The sequence below is a fragment of the Musca domestica genome, unplaced genomic scaffold, assembly GCF_030504385.1.
Source record: "Musca domestica strain aabys unplaced genomic scaffold, Musca_domestica.polishedcontigs.V.1.1 21, whole genome shotgun sequence".
In the NCBI taxonomy this organism is placed as follows: domain Eukaryota; kingdom Metazoa; phylum Arthropoda; class Insecta; order Diptera; family Muscidae; genus Musca; species Musca domestica.
This window is the reverse complement of record NW_026712258.1, coordinates 8,177,010-8,198,623: the sequence shown is the minus strand read 5'-3', so window position 1 is coordinate 8,198,623 and position 21,614 is coordinate 8,177,010. Positions and strand designations below refer to the sequence as shown.

The 21,614-nt window shown below is 34.2% G+C and overlaps 1 protein-coding gene across 1 annotated transcript in view; it reads right to left on the bottom strand.

Annotated features, from left to right (window-relative positions):
• The window catches only part of LOC101891618 (uncharacterized), a 53,660-nt gene that overhangs the window by 26,392 nt on the left and 5,654 nt on the right, over positions 1 to 21,614 (bottom strand). Inside the window, exon 4 of the mRNA XM_059122653.1 lies at positions 7,717 to 8,012. Within this exon, the coding sequence (XP_058978636.1) occupies positions 7,717 to 8,012 (296 nt within the window). The remainder of the gene's footprint in view (positions 1 to 7,716; positions 8,013 to 21,614) is intronic.

The window sequence follows — 21,614 nt, the reverse complement described above, 5'->3', positions numbered from 1 at the left end:
AATGTTAATATAACCTCCATAGTATGGTGGATGGTATACAATTGGTTTCACATTATGTGTGAATATTTCGATATCTCGAGATACAAATCGTTAAACTTTAAAGTTCTATGTTGTTTTTAACCTGTGTCTTTTTATATCCTACACCACAAGGTGGTCAGCGTATTATGTATTTGTGTATTTGTTTGTAACAGGCAAAAGGAAACGAGATAGACCCATAGTTCCTTTTGATTTTATTTTGTATGGAAAATTATGGCCAATTGAACAATTTTCAGCAAATAAATGGCTCAGCAATCCTTTAACTCAAGCTGTTAATTGGTATGAAATTAACCGTAGACAATATTCAGAATATTTTTCATTACATTACGTTACATTGGTTATCCAAAATACGAATTTACAAAATTAAATTGCAATTCACTTAAAATTCAGTAAAGTCATTTACAATATACACGCTAACAGGGACCGTAAAATTGAACAGAATCTCAATATATTCTATCGTTGCTGAGGGCTTTTGGGGCTTTGTAAAGTTGTAGCTATGTATATCATGAGATCAACGACGTTCACACACATTGTTTTTGAATTTGAAACCCCGAATAATTTCCCTTACAAGCCAACTCTTTGCCTGTGCAGGACGTATGACCAGAAATAGGTTGATGTAACACATCACGAATTGAAAATCGCAAACCACACAACATGGACATCGAAAACATGCCAGGTTTGTAAACTGAATTAAATCATATTTTTATGCTGATGGATTGCGTTTTGCTCACGGTTAGGTATTCCAATTTAATAAATCGAAACATAAAATAATTATAACACTGATGCACACCAACCTCCGGCACCAAATAAAATTCTATGTTGTAAATAGTTTTAAAAATTACTCGTGTTTATTGAATTTCGAATCAAATTATGATATAATTAAATATTCTAACATGTACTGACAAAACCTCATTCAATGAGGATAGATTGTTACGGTTGCTGTGCATATTTGCCAGCTTTTAGAAAGGAGTAAGTTGGGTAAAATCGGTATTTTAGATACTGTTGGCACAAACATTTTCAGTTTAATAATTATTAAAACTCAGCACCCAACATAAAAATCTAATTATTATTGTATCCAACTCAAATATCGCTAAACTAACTAACGAAGCCACTAAAAACGCTGATATGTTTTGGGAATATTTTTTGTGGTTTTAATATTTTTGAGACTTTTTTAAGCGATTGGAATGTGTCGATTTTTGTGCTAATAAATTTCATGCCTACGAAGTTTGAACTTATCAGTCTGTTAGCCGACATATATATGACATCAGCATACGGTTGCTGGCATTGCTAAGTGCACAGTTTTCACTAAATCGTGGTGCCCTCTTAATTTATATGTAGCTTATAAATTTTAAAATATTGATCTCTGTCATATTCAAACTGTATGTAATATGAGTTGAAATATTGAGATTACGTAAGTTATACGGGGAATATCGGGAAATATGTTTGTGTTTTATGCCCTTCACCCTCAAAGGAGGGTATAGTATAAGTTCATTTAACGATGTCCGTCTGGCTGTTGAAATCACCATACAGTCCATATTATTTGAAGTAGAGCTTCAAAATTTGCATTGTGTCTAGGATGGTTGGTATAGAAAATGATATATATCGTCCACGTTTTCGAATAGCCCCCATAAAACGGTACCTCCCAATATTAAGTATATTGATGATTTTCACCACATTTTTTTACGGTTTTGTCTAAAAAATTGTATTTTTAGTTCGTAATGGCCGATGGCGGAACACTGTATACTTATGACCACGTCTTCGTATAGCCCCATATTAAGTAATACCCGCTATTAGGTATTTTGAGGATTTTTGCGACATTTTTGCATGGATTTGTCTAAAAATTGGTATTTATAGTTCGTAATGGGTTCTATAAATTTGTCTCTGTAGTTTATAATGGGTTCTGGTTCCGGAGGCAGAACATTGAATATCTAGGTCCACGTTTTCCTATAGCGCACATACAACGGCACCCACCGATATTCGGTATTTAGATCATTCTAAACACATTTACCCACGAAATTGTTTCAAGTTTTGTATTTAAGACTCGCTATAAATAATAATCCTTGTAGTATAAAATTGCCTATATAGATTCCCGTTTTGGTATGGCAGCCATATGACGGCTTCAGCCACTTTATTTATTTTTTCAAAAGTTTAATTCCATTATCCAAACGGTCTTACTGGTATTTGTAGTTTGAAGTGGAATACCTTGAATCCAGATACTTTTATATAAAATGTTGCTTTGCTTTTATATAAAATGTTGCTTTTGGTGAGGTATTACAAGTTAGGCCCGGCCGTATTATGTCTTTGTGCATTTGTTTGTAACAGGCAAACGGAAACGAGATAAACCCATAGTTCCTTTTGATGATCTGCATAGAATCACATTCTGAGTCGATTTATGCATGTCCGTCCGTCCGTCTGTCCATGTATTTTTGTAAACAAAGTACAGTTCGCAATTATTGCCCGATCCAGATGAAATTTTGCACAAATCATTTGTTTGGCCCAAGGACGAACCCTATTGAAATTGGAGATAATCGGTCAAAATTTAAATATAGCTCCCATATATATATCTTCGCCCGATTTGCCTTTTGACATTTTGCATATACAACCAAATTAGGTATGAAAATAAGTATGCCAAATTTGATCGAAATCGGTTCAGATATAGCAATAGCTCCCATATATATTATTAATCCGATTTGTTGTTTTTGTCCTTCGCAGCCGTAATATGCACTCTTTTACAACAGTATTTGGGGAAATATATCAAATACAGCCCTGAAATACATGTGCCAAATTTTATCGAGATCGGTTCAGATTTGGATATAGCTCCTATATATAACTTCGTCCGATTTACCTTATATTGTGCACCAAATGGGATGGAATTTAGCACTTAGGACCGAATTATAGAAGCTAGTATGTCAAATTTGGTGAAGATCGGTTCAAATATAGCTATAGCTCCCATATATACTGTTCATCCGATTTGTTATATTTGTTACCCACAGGCGTAATATGCACTCCGTAACAACGATATTCAGGGAAATATGTATCAAATACAGCTCAGAAATATCTTTGCGAAATTTTATGGAGATCGGTTCCGATTTGGATATAGCTCCCATATATATCTTTATCCGATTTCAAATTAATTGTGCACCAAATGGGCAATACAAGTCCGAATTTAAAAGATACAAATTCTTCGGCATATATACATAATAATAGCGTGTATGATTGAATTCTCCCATAAAAACATTTAGTTTAATATAGTGGTGTAGGGTATCATAAAGTCGGCCCGCCCGACTTAAAGACTTTCTTTACTGTTTTTTTTAATTATGAACATATACAATTTTGACCACTCGTGAAGGAAGTACCACATAGAGTGTGCCCATGCTTTTGATATTCGAATGTGATAATAATTATGATGTGCAAATTCGTAATTCAAATACTCCCTTCACTGTATATGAGATTTATAATTTTTTTGTGGGGTATAAATATAATAACCATACATATAACAAACAGAAGAACAACAATTGGGTACTTATCTTTCTGAAAATGTTTTCCAAATTAAATCATACCACTTTACTGATTGATGTTCTTAAAGATTGTTGGTAAAGGTGGAAATTTCTAAAAACAAGTAAAAGCGACTGTAAATGAATATAGAAGTTTGCTTACATTCTATAAATTCAATTACCCAAACGAAAGCGGTAAATTAAATAAGAAACGTGAGAAAATGTACAACGATAAAAAAGTTGAGCTTAATATAAATTGAAATGGGATAGGCAAGTTGAATAAAAGAGATGCCAATGCGGAGTATCTTTTGTATACAGGCGGTATTTTTATCGGCATTATTGCATAAAATATATATAGATTTTTCACATTATTGGGGCTATTATATGGTGTACCGTTATCTATATAAATAATTCCCTTCTGGGGGATAGTACTCAAACGGTATTTGTGGGAATTTTCAGACAATTCCATTGGAAAATGTGGCTAAAATCACCAAAAGACTGAATATCGGGGGTACCGTTATATGGGGGCTATACGATATCGTGAACCGATATTGACATGCCTACACACAAAAGATTGATCTGTGCAAATTTTTAGCTTCCTATTTCAATTCGTTTTGACTCTAGCGCGATTACGCTAATTTTACGCTGATCAAGAATATAAACACTTTGGTGGGTCTAAAATTACTATTTCGATGAGTTACAAACGGAATGACGAACTTAATATACCCTCCATAGTATGTATGGTGGAGGGTATAAAAATATAAACATAACATAAATAACAGACACGTCTTTCTCTCTAATTTTCCAGTAAGAGCTTTTGGAGAATAGGATAGGTTTCTCACGTTCGCATGAAAAAGGGTGAATTAAGTAAAATATAATATAAACCCCTGCAGCTCAAATCAAAGGCAGCATAAAATCAAAGGCATAACATTTTACTAGACATTTTTTCTCCAATAACATTTAGTAATTTCCTGACTCGCAAAAGTCAACATTTCTCTCGCAGTAGAAGAAATCAAATATGAAAGGTCATATTTTTATAGCATCCAAACTTAAACTTTTTTATTCATTATCTTAAAAGAAAGTAGAGTTTTCAGTTTAACAAACTTGGTTCGGAATATGCAGAAATCAGAGCATTCGTAATAGTTTTTTTTTTTTTTTTTTGTATGTGTACCCTTTTGAATACTTACTACATAAATATTGGAAAAGTCGACTAAATCCTCTAAAAATAAGCCGTGTTGGACGGTAAAGTTATGGGCCTTCCGTATTGAGTATGATCGGAGAAAACTTAAAAAATCTTTAATTTTTGGTCGAATTTAAGGTTCCATTAGGTTTGTCTGTGTTGTGTGTATTTATGCATAAAAGGTATGACGTATTGAGACGTCATTTTAACAATTTTTTAAATGTAAATATTAATATTTTTATTATGTGTTCCTTGCTTTAAAAGCCTTAAATCCCCTTTTTTAATTTTACTACTTTTGTATCGATTATTTTTAAATTAACCAGTGAATTGTTTTTTTACCTTTAATTTAATTTTTTATTTATGTTTTTAGTTGGATTAAAATTAAATTCATATATTTTTATTCATACAAAACAAAACATTTGCCCCTATAATATGGTAGTACACTGTAATAATAATAGCATTAATAGGCGCCAACAACTCATGAATACTAACTGAAATTTCTTTGAGTGGAGGTTCACTCTCTCGCATCAATACACATTCATTTTTAGTTTTTAGCATCCCTGGTGTATACACAAAAGTCCGGAAAAAGAGAGAGAGAGTTCCTGGATTTCTCTGGAGATATTTGTTCAAACTCAGGGGGCTTGTTTTATTATACCCTCCATCATACTATTGAGGGTATATTAACTTTGTCATTCCGTTTGTAACTCCTCGAAATACTCATGTCAGACCCAAAAAGTATATATATATTCATGATCAGAGTAAAATTCTAAGTCGATTTAGCGATGTCCGTCTGTCTGTTGTAATCACGATGTCTGTCTGTTGCACACATGTTTATTTTGCCAGTAGGCAGGTTATGTTCGTAAATGGGATATGTAGGTCCACGTTTTTATATAGCCCCCATATAGCGATTTTGTTTATTTGAATTTGGCGACTATATTCACCGGAAGAGTTTCAAATTTGGTATTTGAAGTTCAAAATGGATGAGCAGGTCCACGTCTTCATATAGCCCCCATAGAACGGTACCTCGCTATATTCGGTATTTTGATAATTTAAGCGACATTATTCACCGGAATTGTTTCAAATTTGGTATTTGTAGTTCGTTATGGAAACTACAGTCTGTGACAGAAAATTGTGTATTCAGGTCCAGGTCTTCGTATAGGCCCCATATATCAGTACCTCCCTATATTTGGTATTTTGACGATTTTAGGTACAATACTTACCGACATTGTTTGAGATATCGCATTTGAAGTTCGTTATGGATGCTACAGCCTGTTACAGAAAATTGTCTATGCTGGTCCAGGTCTTCGTATAGCTCCGATATAACGGTACCTCCCTATATATGGTATTTTGATGCTTTTAACTCATTATTCACCGTTTATTTCTTTTGAATTTGAATATGGTAATAGCTTAGGACAAACAAAGCATAGGTTCACGTCGTAGAGACCCCAATGTAACGGCTCTATTTAGTATTTTTAAGATTTTAAAATAATTTTTAACGGATTTTATTTTTATGAAATTTTCCTAATTCATTCCAAATGGTGGAGGGTATTCAAAGTTCGTCCCGGCCGAACTTACTTTTTAACTTGTTTTTTAAATAAATTTTGTTTAAGTATGGAATTGAAATGTTGCCCTATTTTACAAAGTTTAGCTTTCTTCTTCAACCAAAACCTTATTAATGTTATTAATATAACAATACACATTAATAAAATATGCACATGAAATATTCTTGTCAATTCTTACTAAACGTCGACTGTTTACTTTGTGGAATATTCTTACTTCGCTTCAAGAAGTTCCTCAGTAAAACTTTATGGGAAAGTAATCAGACATACCTATTGCCATAAGTAATGAATCATATTTAGATTAACAAGCCGTTAAACCTGAAACTTGATATGTTGTAGCTTTTACAAAGACTTGTCGTAACTGATAATTTTCCTTGATTTATTAAACCTTTGCAAAATACACTTTTCTGGCGAGATTATAATCGAACTCGCCAGTGCATTTCGGTAGTCCACTCAGAAAAAAAAAACATTATTACAAATCGCATTTTAACCCATAAATCCATGCCACTCGAAAAAGGTAGGTCCTTAGAGAATCGTTAAGAGCCAAGTGATTAAAATAACGTCATTGCAGAAAGTATTTCTATATCCCGCATCTCTTTAATAATATATACGTCGTTCTTTTTTAAGCTCAAACCCATAGTGCCCATGATTCAGCAAATAGATATTAGCATACAAAAAGTTAAAACCCCGTTAAGTGATGTTTCTTTTTGTTCTTAAATCTGCAATAGTCACACAGCAAACGCTTGGTTGTAATAAATTTTCTGCCTTGCAAAAATTATACGCAATCACTTAGCCGAAACAATAATCTGAGTTGGGTTCTATTCTAAAAGAGTTTACCTTCAATTTATATGTAAATAATTTAGGGTTTAAAATAAAATAAAATGGAGCAATGCCCCAAGGGCTACCAGCATTTGGTGTATCATTTCGGATTCGTTTGATTTGAATAAATAATAAATTATCATAAAATGCCGACCTTTAAGTTCCTTTGTCTTTGTTATTTATCCCAATTTGTCCATAAAAATGAAATGGTCCATCATTCGACGCTTTAGTTGCGGTTGCTACAATCATCTGCGAGCGTGTTTTTTTTTTTTTTTTGCTTGCTTGTTTGTTTGAATTTATTTCGTGGTGCTTAACTCTCGAAATCTGGGGATTTGTAAAACTGGTCGTTTTTGTCATCCCTAGTCACGGCACAGATGTCGTACATTGTGTTCGGGAGCAACTTGATTTGCATTTTGAGCAAAAGTGAAAAGGATTTAAATTGTGTTTCGATAATTTCGAATGACAGCGGCAGGGTTCTTCTGAACGTTTGCTGATTGGTTATTGATGGAAGGCTGCGATCGATGTAAATGTGTAATTCCATGTTTGTCGATGTGAACAAGCATGTGTTGTGTCACCGTGTAAACTGTACAACAATGTCATTGTGTATGAACGATGAGTGGCTACATACCTGCAAAGCATTCGGCCACATACAATTGTCTGGTGTATTGTCATCGTTGTCACTGCTTGTTGTTGTTGCTGTGGATGCTGAAGCATCATCCGTGCTCGTGGAAGCACCTAGACTGCCTGTGGTGCCACTTGCGCCCGTGAATTCAGATAAATGTGCGCCATTAACATAACGATTTGCGGGTACCTTTTGGGTTGGCGAGCCAAACGTAGAGCCACGTAGGAGGTGTTTAGCTTTAGAACGATTTTCACTGGTTCCTTCGCTGTTGGCAGGACACAACTCCTCGATACTTATGCCATCTATTGAAATAGAGAAAAATAGAAAATGGAAAACTATTTTAAAATTCAAATAAAACACAAAGCTCTAGAAGCACGAAGCATTTGTTTGGATGTACATTGATATATTGCGCAAATTAAATAACTTAAAAAGTAAACAAGTAAAATGCAGTCCTCCACTATTTGGGTGGAGGGTATCATCATTTTGCACCGCCACCGACCTGTACTGCATTTACTTGTTTAGTTTGACGGGTATTTGAATGTTAAACATTGTTTATGAGAAGAAATAAAGCTATTCACTTATAACCGAAAATATAGAGAATATGTCCCAAGAAGTTTTGGTAGATTTAATAAAAAATGTTGTGATAACTATCAAATATGGGAAAGTAATAGTAACTTTCTGTATAGGAACTGCTGCTCTTTACGAACTTCAAATGACAAATTTTAACAAAATCCTTGATAAAAATGCTACATATGAATTGAACAAGTTTGAAATGATGAATTTATTTGGCAACAGATATTTACCATCCGCATATTAGGTCAATACACTGCCAAATAAAAACGTTTATGTCTCTGAAATTAATGCGACATTTACAAACTATTTTAATTTTGGGATTTGGAAGAAAGAAACATATTCACTTCATCTTCAAACACGATATTGTGCAACATAACACCGCACACAAAAACCATATAAAACGACATGCCACCTCCGCAGCATGAAATAAAAACAAAATATGATAACACGTTTTCCATCGTTTTACCCTTCACTTCTACTTTCCTAATTATGAGATTTAAAAACATTTTTTCAGGCTCATGTCTTTCAAACAGGTAAGAATATTGATTTTCTATTGGAGGCAAAGTTGTAGCTTTTCTTATAAAAACAATAGTCTTTGACAAATATCGGTGGGTACCATCAAATACCAAAAAAAATTGTTTGACATGAAGGTCTCAAATCTTTAGACCCCATAAGCGCAATAACAAGATAGTGGAAATAACTACGAGAAGTGTGACTTTTCACACTACTGTTTTTTTTATGACTAATGACATTTAACGCAATATCGGATCTAGTATAGACAAAATATATAAAATATTATGATTTTCGAGTTATAACAATTTAATTATAACAACAATTTAATATAGATAGAGCGATGTGCAAAGTTCGGAGTTTGGTGGTGGACTCTGTTCGCTTTACATACGATTTTTTTAAACATTTTCTCATGGAAGTACAAAAAGAGGCGACCGACGTATCCCATCTATACACCGGCTCTCATATTGAAAGAAATATTCGGTAGGGAATTTTCAATTTTATAAAGGACATTATTATTTTCACCATACCATTTTCTTATGTAAGCGTGATTATTATTATTCTGTGACAAGGTTGGACATCACCACAATTGCGAATATCGAATATACATAAACGTTGACCTATACATACAATGTTCCGCAACCATACTATGGAGGGTATATAAAGTTTGTCATTCCATTTGTAACACCTCGAAAGATACATTTCACACCCCAAAAAGCTTCAGTCTGTGGAAATCAGCTCTAGCTTCCGAACGAAATAAAATAGGTTGATAACATTTTACTCAAATGTGTATTAGGTCTGCAGGACTTTTGGTACAGCAAATGGGGCATGTAGGTCCACGTTTTGGTATAGCTCCCATATAACAGTACCTGCCGATATTCAGTAATTTGATGAATTTAGCGACATTATTCACCGGAATGGTTTCAAATTTGGTGTTTGAATTTTAATGGATACTATTTCCAACATATTGGGAGCAAAAACTAAAATTTTACAGAAGGCTGAACTTAATATACCCTATGGTGGAATGGCGTAAAATTCTAGGTCGATGTAGCAATGTATAGTAATGTCTGTCTGTCTGTTGTAATCTTTGGAACGAATTTAAATAGAAGGCACACATGTGTATTTTGTAAATGGTAAATGGGCCATGTCGGTCCGAAATTGTTTCTAATTTTACTACGATTTTAAAAAAATAAAATATTAAAATAAAATATTTGTTAAGCGTTGTGTACCGGTACGGTACATTATCGTAGTGTCCACTTCACCTCAGTACGGTACAGAATACTACGGTACAGTACCATACTTTTTATTTTCGAACGCTGCTTAAGACTTGCACATTTTTATACCCTCCACCATACTATGGAGGGTATATTAACCTTGTCATTACGTTTTTAACTCCTCGAATTACTCGTGTCAGATCCAACAAAGTATATATATTCTTGATCAGCGTAAAATTCTAAGTCGATTTAGCGATGTCCGTCTGTCTGTTGTAATCACGCTATCTTTCGAATGAATTGAAATAGAATACTACAATTTTGCCCACATGTTTATTTTGACAGTAGGCAGGTTATGTCCATAAATGGGCCATGTGGGTCCACGTTTTTATATAGCTCCCATATAACGGTACCTCCCGATATTCGGTATTTTGATTATTTCAGCGACATTATTCACCGGAATTGTTTCAAATTTGTTATTTGAAGATCCAAATGGATGCTACAGCCTAAGACAGAAAATTGTTTGTGCAGGTCCACGTCTTCGTATAGCCCCCATATAACGGTACCTCCCAATATTCGGTATTTTGATGATTTTAGCGCCATTATTCACCGGAGTAGTTTCAAATTACGTATTTAGAGTTCGTAATGGGAACCACAGCCTGTGACAGAACATTTTCTATGCAGGTCCAGGTCTTCGCACAGGCCCCATATATCAATACCTTCCTATATTCGCTATTTTGACAATTTTAGGCGCACCGAAATTGTTTAAGATGTCGTATTTGAAGTTTGTAATGGATGCTACAGCCTGTGACAGTGAATTGTATATGCACGTCCAGGTCTTCGTAAAGCTCCGATATAACGGTATCTCCCAATATACCGTTTATTTCACGTCTCGAATTTGAATATGGTAATGGCTTATGAGAAACAATGATAGACCCCAATATACCGGCTATATTCGGCATTTTTAAGATTTTAACAGAATTTTAACGGATTTTATTTATTGAAAATTTCCAAATTCGTTCCAAATTGTGAAGGGTATCCAAAGTTCGGCCCGGCCGAACTTACTGCTTTTTAACTTGTTAGATTTTCTTTCATTATCGGAGATTCTTGCAAAAAGTTGAAATTTGATGCAGATTGTTTTCAAATATGATGGTGGGTTGAAAATTCCTTTACGGCATGAAAACCTCTTGTGGGTGCAATTCTGATAATGGTTAAACAATTTATTCCTAGCACTGACAGCATATTTCAATTTTCCTATTTTTATACCCTCCACCAAAAAAGGTATGGAGGGTATATTAAGTTCGTCATTCCGTTTGTAACTCATCGAAATAATCATTTTAGATCCAACAAAGTATATATATTCTTGATCAGCGTAAAATTCTAAGACGATTTAGCCCTGTCCGTCCGTCTGTCCGTCTGTTGTAATCACGCTACAGTCTAAACGAATTAAGATAGGAAGCTAAAATTTTGCACAGGTCTCTCTTTTGTCTGCAGGCAGGTCAAGTTCGAAGATGGTCTATATCGGTCCACGATATCGTATAGCCCCCATATAACGGTACCCCCGATATTCGGTATTTTGATGATGTTAGCCACATTTTTCAATGGAATTGTCTGAAAATCCACACAAGTAGTTCCTTGTGGGTACTTTATACCTCGGCAGAGAATTATCTATATAGGTCCACAATATCGTATAGCCTCCATATAACGGTACCCCCCAATATTCGGTATTTTGATGATTTTAGCCACATTTTCAATGGAATTGTCTTAAAACCCACACAAGTAGTTCCTTGCGAGTAATTTACCCCCTGAGAGAGAATTGTCTATACAGGTCCACGATATCGTACATCCCCCATATAACGGTACCCCCGATATTCGGTATGTTGATGATTTTACCCACATTTTTCAACAGAATTGTCTGAAAATCCACACAAGGAGTACCTTGTGGGTACTTTATACCTCGGTAGAGAATTGTCCATACAGGTCCACGATATCGTATAGCCCCCATGTAACGGTACCCCCACGGTATTCGGTATTTTGATGATTTTTGCCACATTGTTCAATGGAATTGTCTGAAATTCCACAAAAGGAGTCCCTTGTGGGCATTTTACCTCCTCAAAAAGAATTGTCTATATAGGTCCACGATATCGTATATCCCCCATATAACGGTACCCCCCGATATTCAGTATTTTGATGATTTTACCCACATTTTTCAACGGAATTGTCTAAAAATCCACACAAGGAGTTCCTTGTGGGTACTTTATACCTCGGCAGAGAATTATCTGTATAGGTCCACAATATCGTATAGCCCCCATATAACGGTACCCTCCGATATTCGGTATTTTGATGATTTTACCCACATTTTTCAATGGAATTGTCTGAAAATCCACATAAGGAGTTCCTTGTGGTTACTTTATACCTCGGCAGAGAATTATCTTTATAGGTCCACGATATCGTATATCCCCCATATAACGGTACCCCCACGGTATTCGGTATTTTGATGATTTTTGCCACATTTTTCAATGGAATTATCTGAAAATCCATACAAGAAGTTCCTTGTGAGTACTTTACACGCAGACAAAGATTTGTCTTTATAGGTCCACAATATCGTATATCCCCCCATATATCTGCACCTTCCTATATTAGATATTTTAAAGATTTTAAAAGAATTTTTATTGGATTTAATTTTTTTGAAAATATTCTAATTCGTTCCAAATGGTGGAGGGTATTCAAAGTTCGGCCCGGCCGAACTTACTGCTTTTTTACTTGTTTTCATATAAGCTTGTCATTTGAATAGGTATAAATTGGTATCTTGTGTCCTTAGTGCCAATTTAATTGTTTTATTAGAAACCACTAATTTGGAATATAATATTACCAAACGGTTTTCTCTACGTTAAAGATTTTTAGCTTCATTTTTGCATAATTTTCGGTTTCCTTTGGAAAACTTATTAGTAAAGTGGAACCTTCAAATAACATCAAATACTTTGTAAAGCTTTAATCATGTTTACTTGAATCAATCTATAGAGCCCTACAGCGATGTGTCATTAAATTTTTTTGGTTCCTGGAAAATTATAAAATCAAATAAATAATTTATGTAAGCAGCAGTGTTGCCGTTTGAAATTTTTATTTCAGCCCAATTTTTTTCTAAAAACCGCCCAAAATCGACCATATCCGCCCAAACTGTAAAAAGTTGAATAATTTATATGTAGTTTGTATTCAAGTAAATTTTATTGAAAATTTTACACTATACATAAAAAAGGTACTCAAGTTTTATTACATTCAATATATTAAATACATTAGAGAAAATAAAAATTTGATTGTTGTTCAAGTTTTTTTATATACTTGTTTTTTTATATATATTATATATATATTTGAAAAAGTAACATAATACAAAAATTCAATGTATTAAATACATTAAAGTCATTAATATTATTCAGGTTTTTATACACTACAGCACTATGTGTTAGGGGTATTATAAGTTTGATTGGGCCAAAAATTATGTAACACCTCGAAATATTAGTTTCCCACAGAGGAAAGTATATATGGATCTTCCTATCTCGCCGAGCTGAGTCGATCTAGCTATGTATGTCCGTCCGTCCGTCTGTCCGTCTGTCCATATTAATTTGTAATCACTCTACAGGTCGCAATTATGGCCCGATCTTCACGAAATTTAGAATGGAGGTGGGGCTAAGGTTAGAATAGAACCCTATTTCTTTTGGAGATGATTGCATAATATTTAGGGGTTGAAATGGACCAAAAACTGAAAAAATTCCTGATATTGCAGTTGCTCTACAGGTCGCAATTATAGACCAATCAAAGCGGAAGTTAGCATGCGGCTAGAGCTTAGGGCTTGGCAGAAGCCTTCCAATTTTGATGGTCATCGGGTAATATTTAGTGGGTGAAATAGGCCACAACATTTGTGTTAAATAAAAGTCAAATTTTCCATTGAACCGCGAATATTTTTAATCCCGGCGAAATCACAAATAGACGAACAGGTCAATTCTGACCGTTACGTAGATGCCGATAGTAAAAATATCGGATATATATAGCGAAATATATACAATGTATATATACAAAGGAAGGGGATGTCAGCTAGAATGCTTATATCTTCAGAAGGGCTGGAGCGATTTGAACAAATTTTGTCAATTTAGAAAGCCCTTGTGGCATTAAAGTATAAATACTAAAAATCGAATAAAAAGATACCAATAATGATATTCTTATAGATTTTGTAGTATTTTGTGACATTTTTTTTTCTTATATATTTTATCGCATGCGATTTTTTCAAATTGACTTATAATATTGAAGTATTTATTTTGAAATATTTTTTCACTTTACAACACAGGTTAGGGTTATGTTTTATATACAGATTGCAATTATCGTTCGATCCTCACGAAATTTTTCACAAAGGGTTAGGCTCAGAAGGGCTTAGCCTATTGATTTCAAAGATGTCCGCAATATGTTTAGGGGTTGAAATGGACCAGCAACTCAAAATGTTCCTGATTTTGCAGCCGTTATAAAGATCCCAAATATAAACCTAAGGACACGAAATCTCGCATGAAGTTAGAGCTTAGGACAGCGGGTAGACCAATACTTTTGTGTAAATAAATGCCAACATTACTTACAGGCGATACACAATAGGCGAACTTCTGGCTTTGTTATGCTGATTTCGTTGACGAATATAGCCAAATATCGTAGACAAGCAAATCATATAGATGAGTCTAAATTTGGAGACACAGAGGGGCCTCTTGCTTTTGGAGATGATCGCAAAATATTTAGGGGCTTAAATGAACCAAAAACAGAAAAAAAATTCCTAATCACACAATTGAAGCCAATCGACACGGCTGAGAAGATAGGTAAGCACAGCGAAGAATTCTGGCATTTTGGATGACCATTGGAATATATATAGCCGCAAAATGGACCACAAAAACTAAAAGCACGACGGAGTGCATAAATATTGGGAAAATGTCCATGGTCAAAATGCTGGGTTGCCCATATTCGACGGACCCATGACTCTTTGGGCCCATTCCAATCGACGAGGCTTGTCCGCAGGCAACATTCTTTGCGTCAATTGAATTTTGTACGGGAACAAATGCAAATCAATGCGAATAATCCGTTGTAAAGTGGACCGAGCCAATAATTCAGTTAGAAATAAACAAATTAAATGACTTAAAAATAAACTAAATCGGAAAATAAAAATCATAATTATAAAAATAAAACACTGATGTTTTTCAATTGACCTTAAGCCAAAATAAAGTTAATATGAAAAAATAAACATTGAAAAATAAATTTGTACCCAATATGGAAAAATATGGAAAAAATCCGCCCAAAGTCCGCCCAAACCACAAAATTTATCTTTTTTCCGCCCAAATTTGGACGGAAACGCCCAAAACGGCAACACTGGTAAGCAGTCCTATTTGTCTTGTTTTGTTGCTGAAAATAAAGCTTGTGCCTTGGCCATCGGACGTTATTGGAGTAGTCTATTTTGGATCCATATCTGTTAAGATAAATACGCGAGCAGGAAGAAGAAGAATAAAAAATAAAAAAAAATTGCCGCGCATTGCTGTTGCATCGAAGGCTGTTCTTGTACTGAGACTTACAAATTGGTTGGCGTTTTTGGTTCCTGTGTTTGTGTGCTTTTGTTTGTAAACAATAGAAGTGATCTGGTGGAGTTGCTGTATGTGCTTTGCTCCTGTGTTTGCTGTGTTTAATGATCTCTGTACAATAAGTCTTTACTGTGCTTGTTGTTGTAAACTGTTGTGGTATCTGTATCTTTGGTCATGCCCGCTGAGACAAGAACGTATACATGCCCTATCTGTGCAGTTGTTGTTAAGGGCAACCAGAACAGTGTCGGCTGTGGTATTTGTGGAATGTTTTTCCACATAAAATGTGTCGATGTGTCAAGAGAGCAGCATAGTTTTTTGTACAAACATAGGAAGTCACTGATGTTCATGTTTAAGTGTCCTACGTGTATTAAGAAGAGCTCTGATGATAAGGCAAATACCTCTTCTTCAGCGGTTGGTTGTATGGAGATTGCTAGCAGTATGGAAATAGGTGCCGATGTTATTGGAACAATGCAGAAGGAGTTCGAATCATATAAGCTATGCCTTGAGAAGCAATTTGAGAGCTTTATGCTTAAAATTAAGGAGGTTGTGAAAACAATACGGTCGGAGGTTGATGATAAAATTCATAAAGTTGAGGAGTCAGTCCGACGGTGCCAAGATGCTGTTAAGCGTAAGCGAAAGTGATGTTCTTACAAGGCGTCTCAATCGATCCAATAAAATTATTAGTGGCTTGCCTGATGGCATTAAACAATTAAGAGACCCTGTGCTAAGAATAGCAGCCTTGTGCGGTGTTGATGTACAACCTTGTGATGTCAACCACTGTTGTTACATTTCGAAAGGCAAATCTGTGCTTGTAAAGTTTAATTCTGTACTTGTGAGAGACACACTTATGGCTAATTACCAAAAGCGCTGTAATTCGCTGTTGCTTAGTGATATTACCGGGGTAGGTGTAAGAAGTAGAGTTTACTTGAATGATCACCATAACCGTGCAGCCTCTAAATTAATGTATCTTTGTCGAAAATTATGGAGAAACAACAAGATCCGAAGATTTAAGTTAAAAAGTGAGGACAACCCTAAGGCACTGGTTTTGCTCCCAGATGGACGGGAGGAAGAATTTGATATTGCCCGGTGTGTCAGCATGCTAAATGGTGATGGTATTTCATCAGCTGATGATGCACTTGTTGGAGGTGTTGATGCTGCTGTTCCTGTTTCACAGCTGAATGTTAATGTGCGGTCGTAAGTGGTGCTTGTTGAGTAGTTTAATGTACTGTAATGTATGTAACATTATTTATTTGATTTTTATATTTTCTTGGTATTTGTTATATTTTGTTATCTTTTACATTATTTTTGATCGTTTGCGCTACATTGTCGTTATGAGTTTTTCAACCAATTTAGGCGAAGTTTTTAGCGACAATAGTTTTTTGTTAAATCAGCTATGCAATTTTAGGGAAAATTTTAATGTTGGACATGTAAATGTTAGAAGTTTTAACTTAAGTAAAAATTCATTTAAAATCCATGAATTGAGAAATATTTTAGAGGGGAAAGGTCTTAATATTTTTGGCGTGACAGAATCTTGGTTAAAACCTACAATTTCGAACGAAGCCATAAGAATACCAGATTACATTTCTTACAGAAGTGATAGACCTGGTAGCAGAGGAGGTGGTGTTGTTTTGTATGTTGCACAGGATATGAGTCATAAACTTGTGTGTAGAGGTAATTCTTATGGTGATGTTGAATATGTTTTTTGTGAGGTTATTGTTAATAATATTGTTTTCTTAATTGGGGTTGTTTATTTGCCTCATGGTAATATATTGGCTTTGGAAGATGAAATTTCTGACCTTGTGGTAAAGTATTCCAATGTCATCATTATGGGGGACTTTAACAATAACATGTTTGATTTGAACCGAAGTGTATTAGTGCGTGATGTTTGTAGTCGTTTGAATTTATCTGTTGTTCATAATTCAATGCCAACACATGTCGATGTTGCGCACAATTCTACTACTTTGTTGGATTATTTTTTTGTGTCGAATTTGAGTTTGTTAGCATGTTCAAATCAATTCTCTTGTCCTGGCATTTCTGACCATTCGTTTATATTTTTGTCTCTCAATGTTCCTACTTGTCGTAGTCGTCTGTTTTATGAATATGCGGACTACAGTTCTGTTGACCCAGTAGCGATTTCGGATGCTTTGGATTTATGCAACTTTGAAGAAGTGTTTACAGTGACAGATGTTGATTCACAGGTAAATATACTAAATTGTGGTCTTCAATGTTTGCATACAGTTGTTCCGATAAGAAGAAGATTTTATAAGAAGAATAATAGTGATTGGTTTAAATCTTCTGACATCCGTTATATGTTTCCCTTAGGGATTCTGCATATAAGGCGTATCTTCAAAATAGGACTTTAGATAAATGGAGGAATTTTTGTCGTTGTCGGAACCGTGCTAAGAAAGTCATAAGGAGGTTGAAGTATATTGCTCACAAGGAATTGTTTATGAATAAAACCACAAAGGAAGTGTGGTCGATATTAAATAAGAATGGTTTGAGTGATGAGGAATGTGAAGTTGAAAATGTGGATGTTGAGATATTGAATTCTTGTTTTGTCTCCAATCAATCTATGGATGTCTGTGATATTTCTTGTGTTCCTGTAGGTGCTTATGATGGTTTTTCGTTTCGTGCCATTGGTTATGATGAAGTTATTAGTGCCTTTAATAAAATTAAGTCAAAAGCAGTAGGTTACGATGGCTTTAAACTTAAATTTCTTAAACTTGTTTTTCCATTTGTTGGTCCTTTTGTGCTTCATGTTGTGAATACGATTTTGACAGTGTCTGTGTTTCCTGAGCTCTGGAAAATTGCTAAAATAGTGCCTATTCATAAAAGTGGTGATTCTGATGAGTACAGACCCATATCAATAATGCCAATTCTTTCTAAAATGGTTGAATATGTATTGAAAGATCAAATGTTAGAATATATAAATGAGCATTCACTATTACACCAGAGTCAATATGGATTTAGAAGTAATCGTAGCACAACATCTCTTCTGGTTGGATTGACTGACAATATAAGAAATTCTGTCAGTGCTAGTGATTGCTGTGTTTTATTATCACTTGATTTGGAGAAGGCATTTGACAGGATTAATCATGCCAATTTAATTAGTAAGTTACATCGTCTCTTCAATTTTTCGTCCTCGGCATGTAAGTTAATGTTTTCTTACTTGTTCGGGAGAAAACAGTATGTCTCTGGTAAAAATGTTGTTTCCAATCTTCTTCCAGTGAGTAGTGGTGTGCCACAGGGATCTGTTCTTGGCCCTCTATTGTTCGTTATGTATGTTAATGATTTGCTGAGTTGTATTAATGGTAGGAACTGTATGTCGTTTGCATTTGCTGATGACATTCAAATTTTGTTTAAAGGAGAATATGTGTTTATGGATGTGTTGCAGTCGTCAATTGATTTTAATATTAATATGTTGGTAACTTGGTTGTCCTGTAACGGTCTCTCAATAAATACTCAAAAATCTAAAGTTATGTTTTTTGGGAACTTGCAAGAGGATTCAATTAGAGTTTCCATTTATAGGACGCCTATAAATGTTGTAAGCTCGATGAAATGTCTTGGTTTGTTTCTTGATTCTGGTTTGGTGTTTGATGTGCATGTGAATTCTTTAGTGTCCAAAGTTAACTTTATTTTAAAGAAGTTGTACTGCTTGGACATAGTTTTGCCTAAGAAGATTAGAATTCAGTTGGTACATGCATTAATAATGCCTCACTTTTTATATTGTATTGAGATTTTTGGGCGTAGCTACGGTTTTGTTTTTCGTAAGTTAAAACTATTGTTTCATAGAGTAATGCGATATGTTTTTTGTGTCAAACGTCGTGATCATATATCTCCTTCTGTGAAAGAGTTTCTTGGTTGTTCGTTTGAGTGTTTTGTGAATTTAAGGTCAATGTTGTTCTTCTACAAACATTTTAAATTGAGGACATCTTCTACTCTTTTGGACCTTTTTAAGTTTTCGAGATCTGTAAGGAACCTGCAAATTGTTATACCACGCTTGACTCCTCTGTTGGAAAAATTCTTCTATGTAAGAATTGCTCGCATTTTCAACAATCTGCCACCTAATCTTAAGACATTCAATTCTTCCCTAAAATGTTATAGGCGTAAATTATATGCTCATTTCAATATTGTTTAAAATATATAGTTTTCTTGTGTTAATTTGTTTTTTTCCTTGCATAGTTGATTTATCTAAATCTTCAATGAATTGTGATTTCTGCTTATCTTTTTTTTTGTTATTTTTTTAATGTTATTTTTAAGATTAAGGATGTTATGAATAGTTTTGAGTAGTCATGTATAGGAGTTCTTGGAACCATCAATCAATTGTTAATTTTATTCATTTTTTGTTAATTTGTTTTAGTGTTTAATTTTAAGTAATTCTTTTAGGATTAAGGATATTATAATAATTTTAGAGTAGTCATGTATAGAAGTTTTTTGAACCGTCCATGGCCCTGTTGGCTAGGTTTCTGTACTAATTGAAAATAAATAAATAAATAAAAATAAAGTTACCTTACCAAACTTCAACTCTATCCTATACCACAATATCTTTGAGCGTATTATTTCTTTGTGTAATTGTTTGTAAAATGCAGAAAGAAACGAGATGTACCCATAGTTCAATTTAATGGTCTCCATTATGTATAAATGTAAATGCAACTGAATTTATTCAAGAATCTTCATCGAATGTTGCGTATTGGCACATACGACCCAATTTAGTGTAGAAGCCACATGTGCTTCAGAAAACTCTAGTTATACCCTCCACCTTGAAAAGGAGGGTAAATTGACTTTTTCATTCCGTTTGTAACATGTCTAAATATTCGTCGTAGACCCCATAATGTATATGTATTCATAATCAGCATAAAATAAGTCGATTTAACGATGTCCGTCTGTCTGTCTGTCTGTTGAAATCACGATATAGGCCACATTGTTTGACGTAGAGCGTCAAAATTTAGCACAATAATTTGTATTGTATCTAGGATGGTTGGTATTGAAAATGACATATATCGGTCCATGTTTTGGTATAGTCCCCATATAACGGTACCTCCCGATATTCAGTATTTTGATGATTTTTGCCACATTTATTTGTGGATTTGTCTAAATTTGACCAACAAATACCAAAGTTGGTCACAATGTGTTCTAGCTCCGGTGGCGAAACATTAGATGCATAAGTTCAAGTTTTGGTATAGCCCCCATATAGCGGCACCTCCGGATGTTCGGTATTTTGATGATTTTGCCACATTTTCCCACGAATATGTATAAAAATTGGTATTTGTGGGTCATAATTGGTTCTAATGTTTCCATTACCCTAAGGTAGAGGGTATAAAATGTTTTTTACTTGTTTATATCTTATCAAAGGCATAACATGCACTCAATAGCAGTTATATTTGGTACCATAAAAATACCTCCGTCAAATTTACTGGAAATGGGTTGAGATTAAAAAACCAGTTAAGATATACATGTTTTAAATTTGTGATTAGACAAATCCATTACCTGATCTTATTAAAATATATACTTAGTCAAGTAATTTTGTTTGTTTTTTATTATCCAGCTCAAAAAATCGGCTTTACAAAAGAATATTTTATAATATGCTCCGCATAAAGGATTCTTTGCTGTTAGAATTGTTACAAATTTAGGTTTTTAATAAACATACCAAGCGCTTTCAACGCCAAAAGACATCTTCCAATTTTTTAAATTTTGTTGAACAATACCATAACAATTAAATTCCATTGAATGCCTTTTCTCGAAGTGATCCAAAGAAAGCATGTCCTAATGTAATATGTTATGAATTAAATTTGTAACAAAATAATAAATACAAATAAAAATGTTATTGCGCAAATGAACCGTTTTTTAAGCCAATTAAAATGCTTTAAATGTTTACGTTGCCTGACATTAAAATTGCATATGCCACTAATCATATTTTCTCATTTCCTTTGTACATATTTACAATATCATATGTACATGTGTATGTGTTTAATTGGTTGAGGTTTTTTATGTTACACTTTTGGACGCTAAA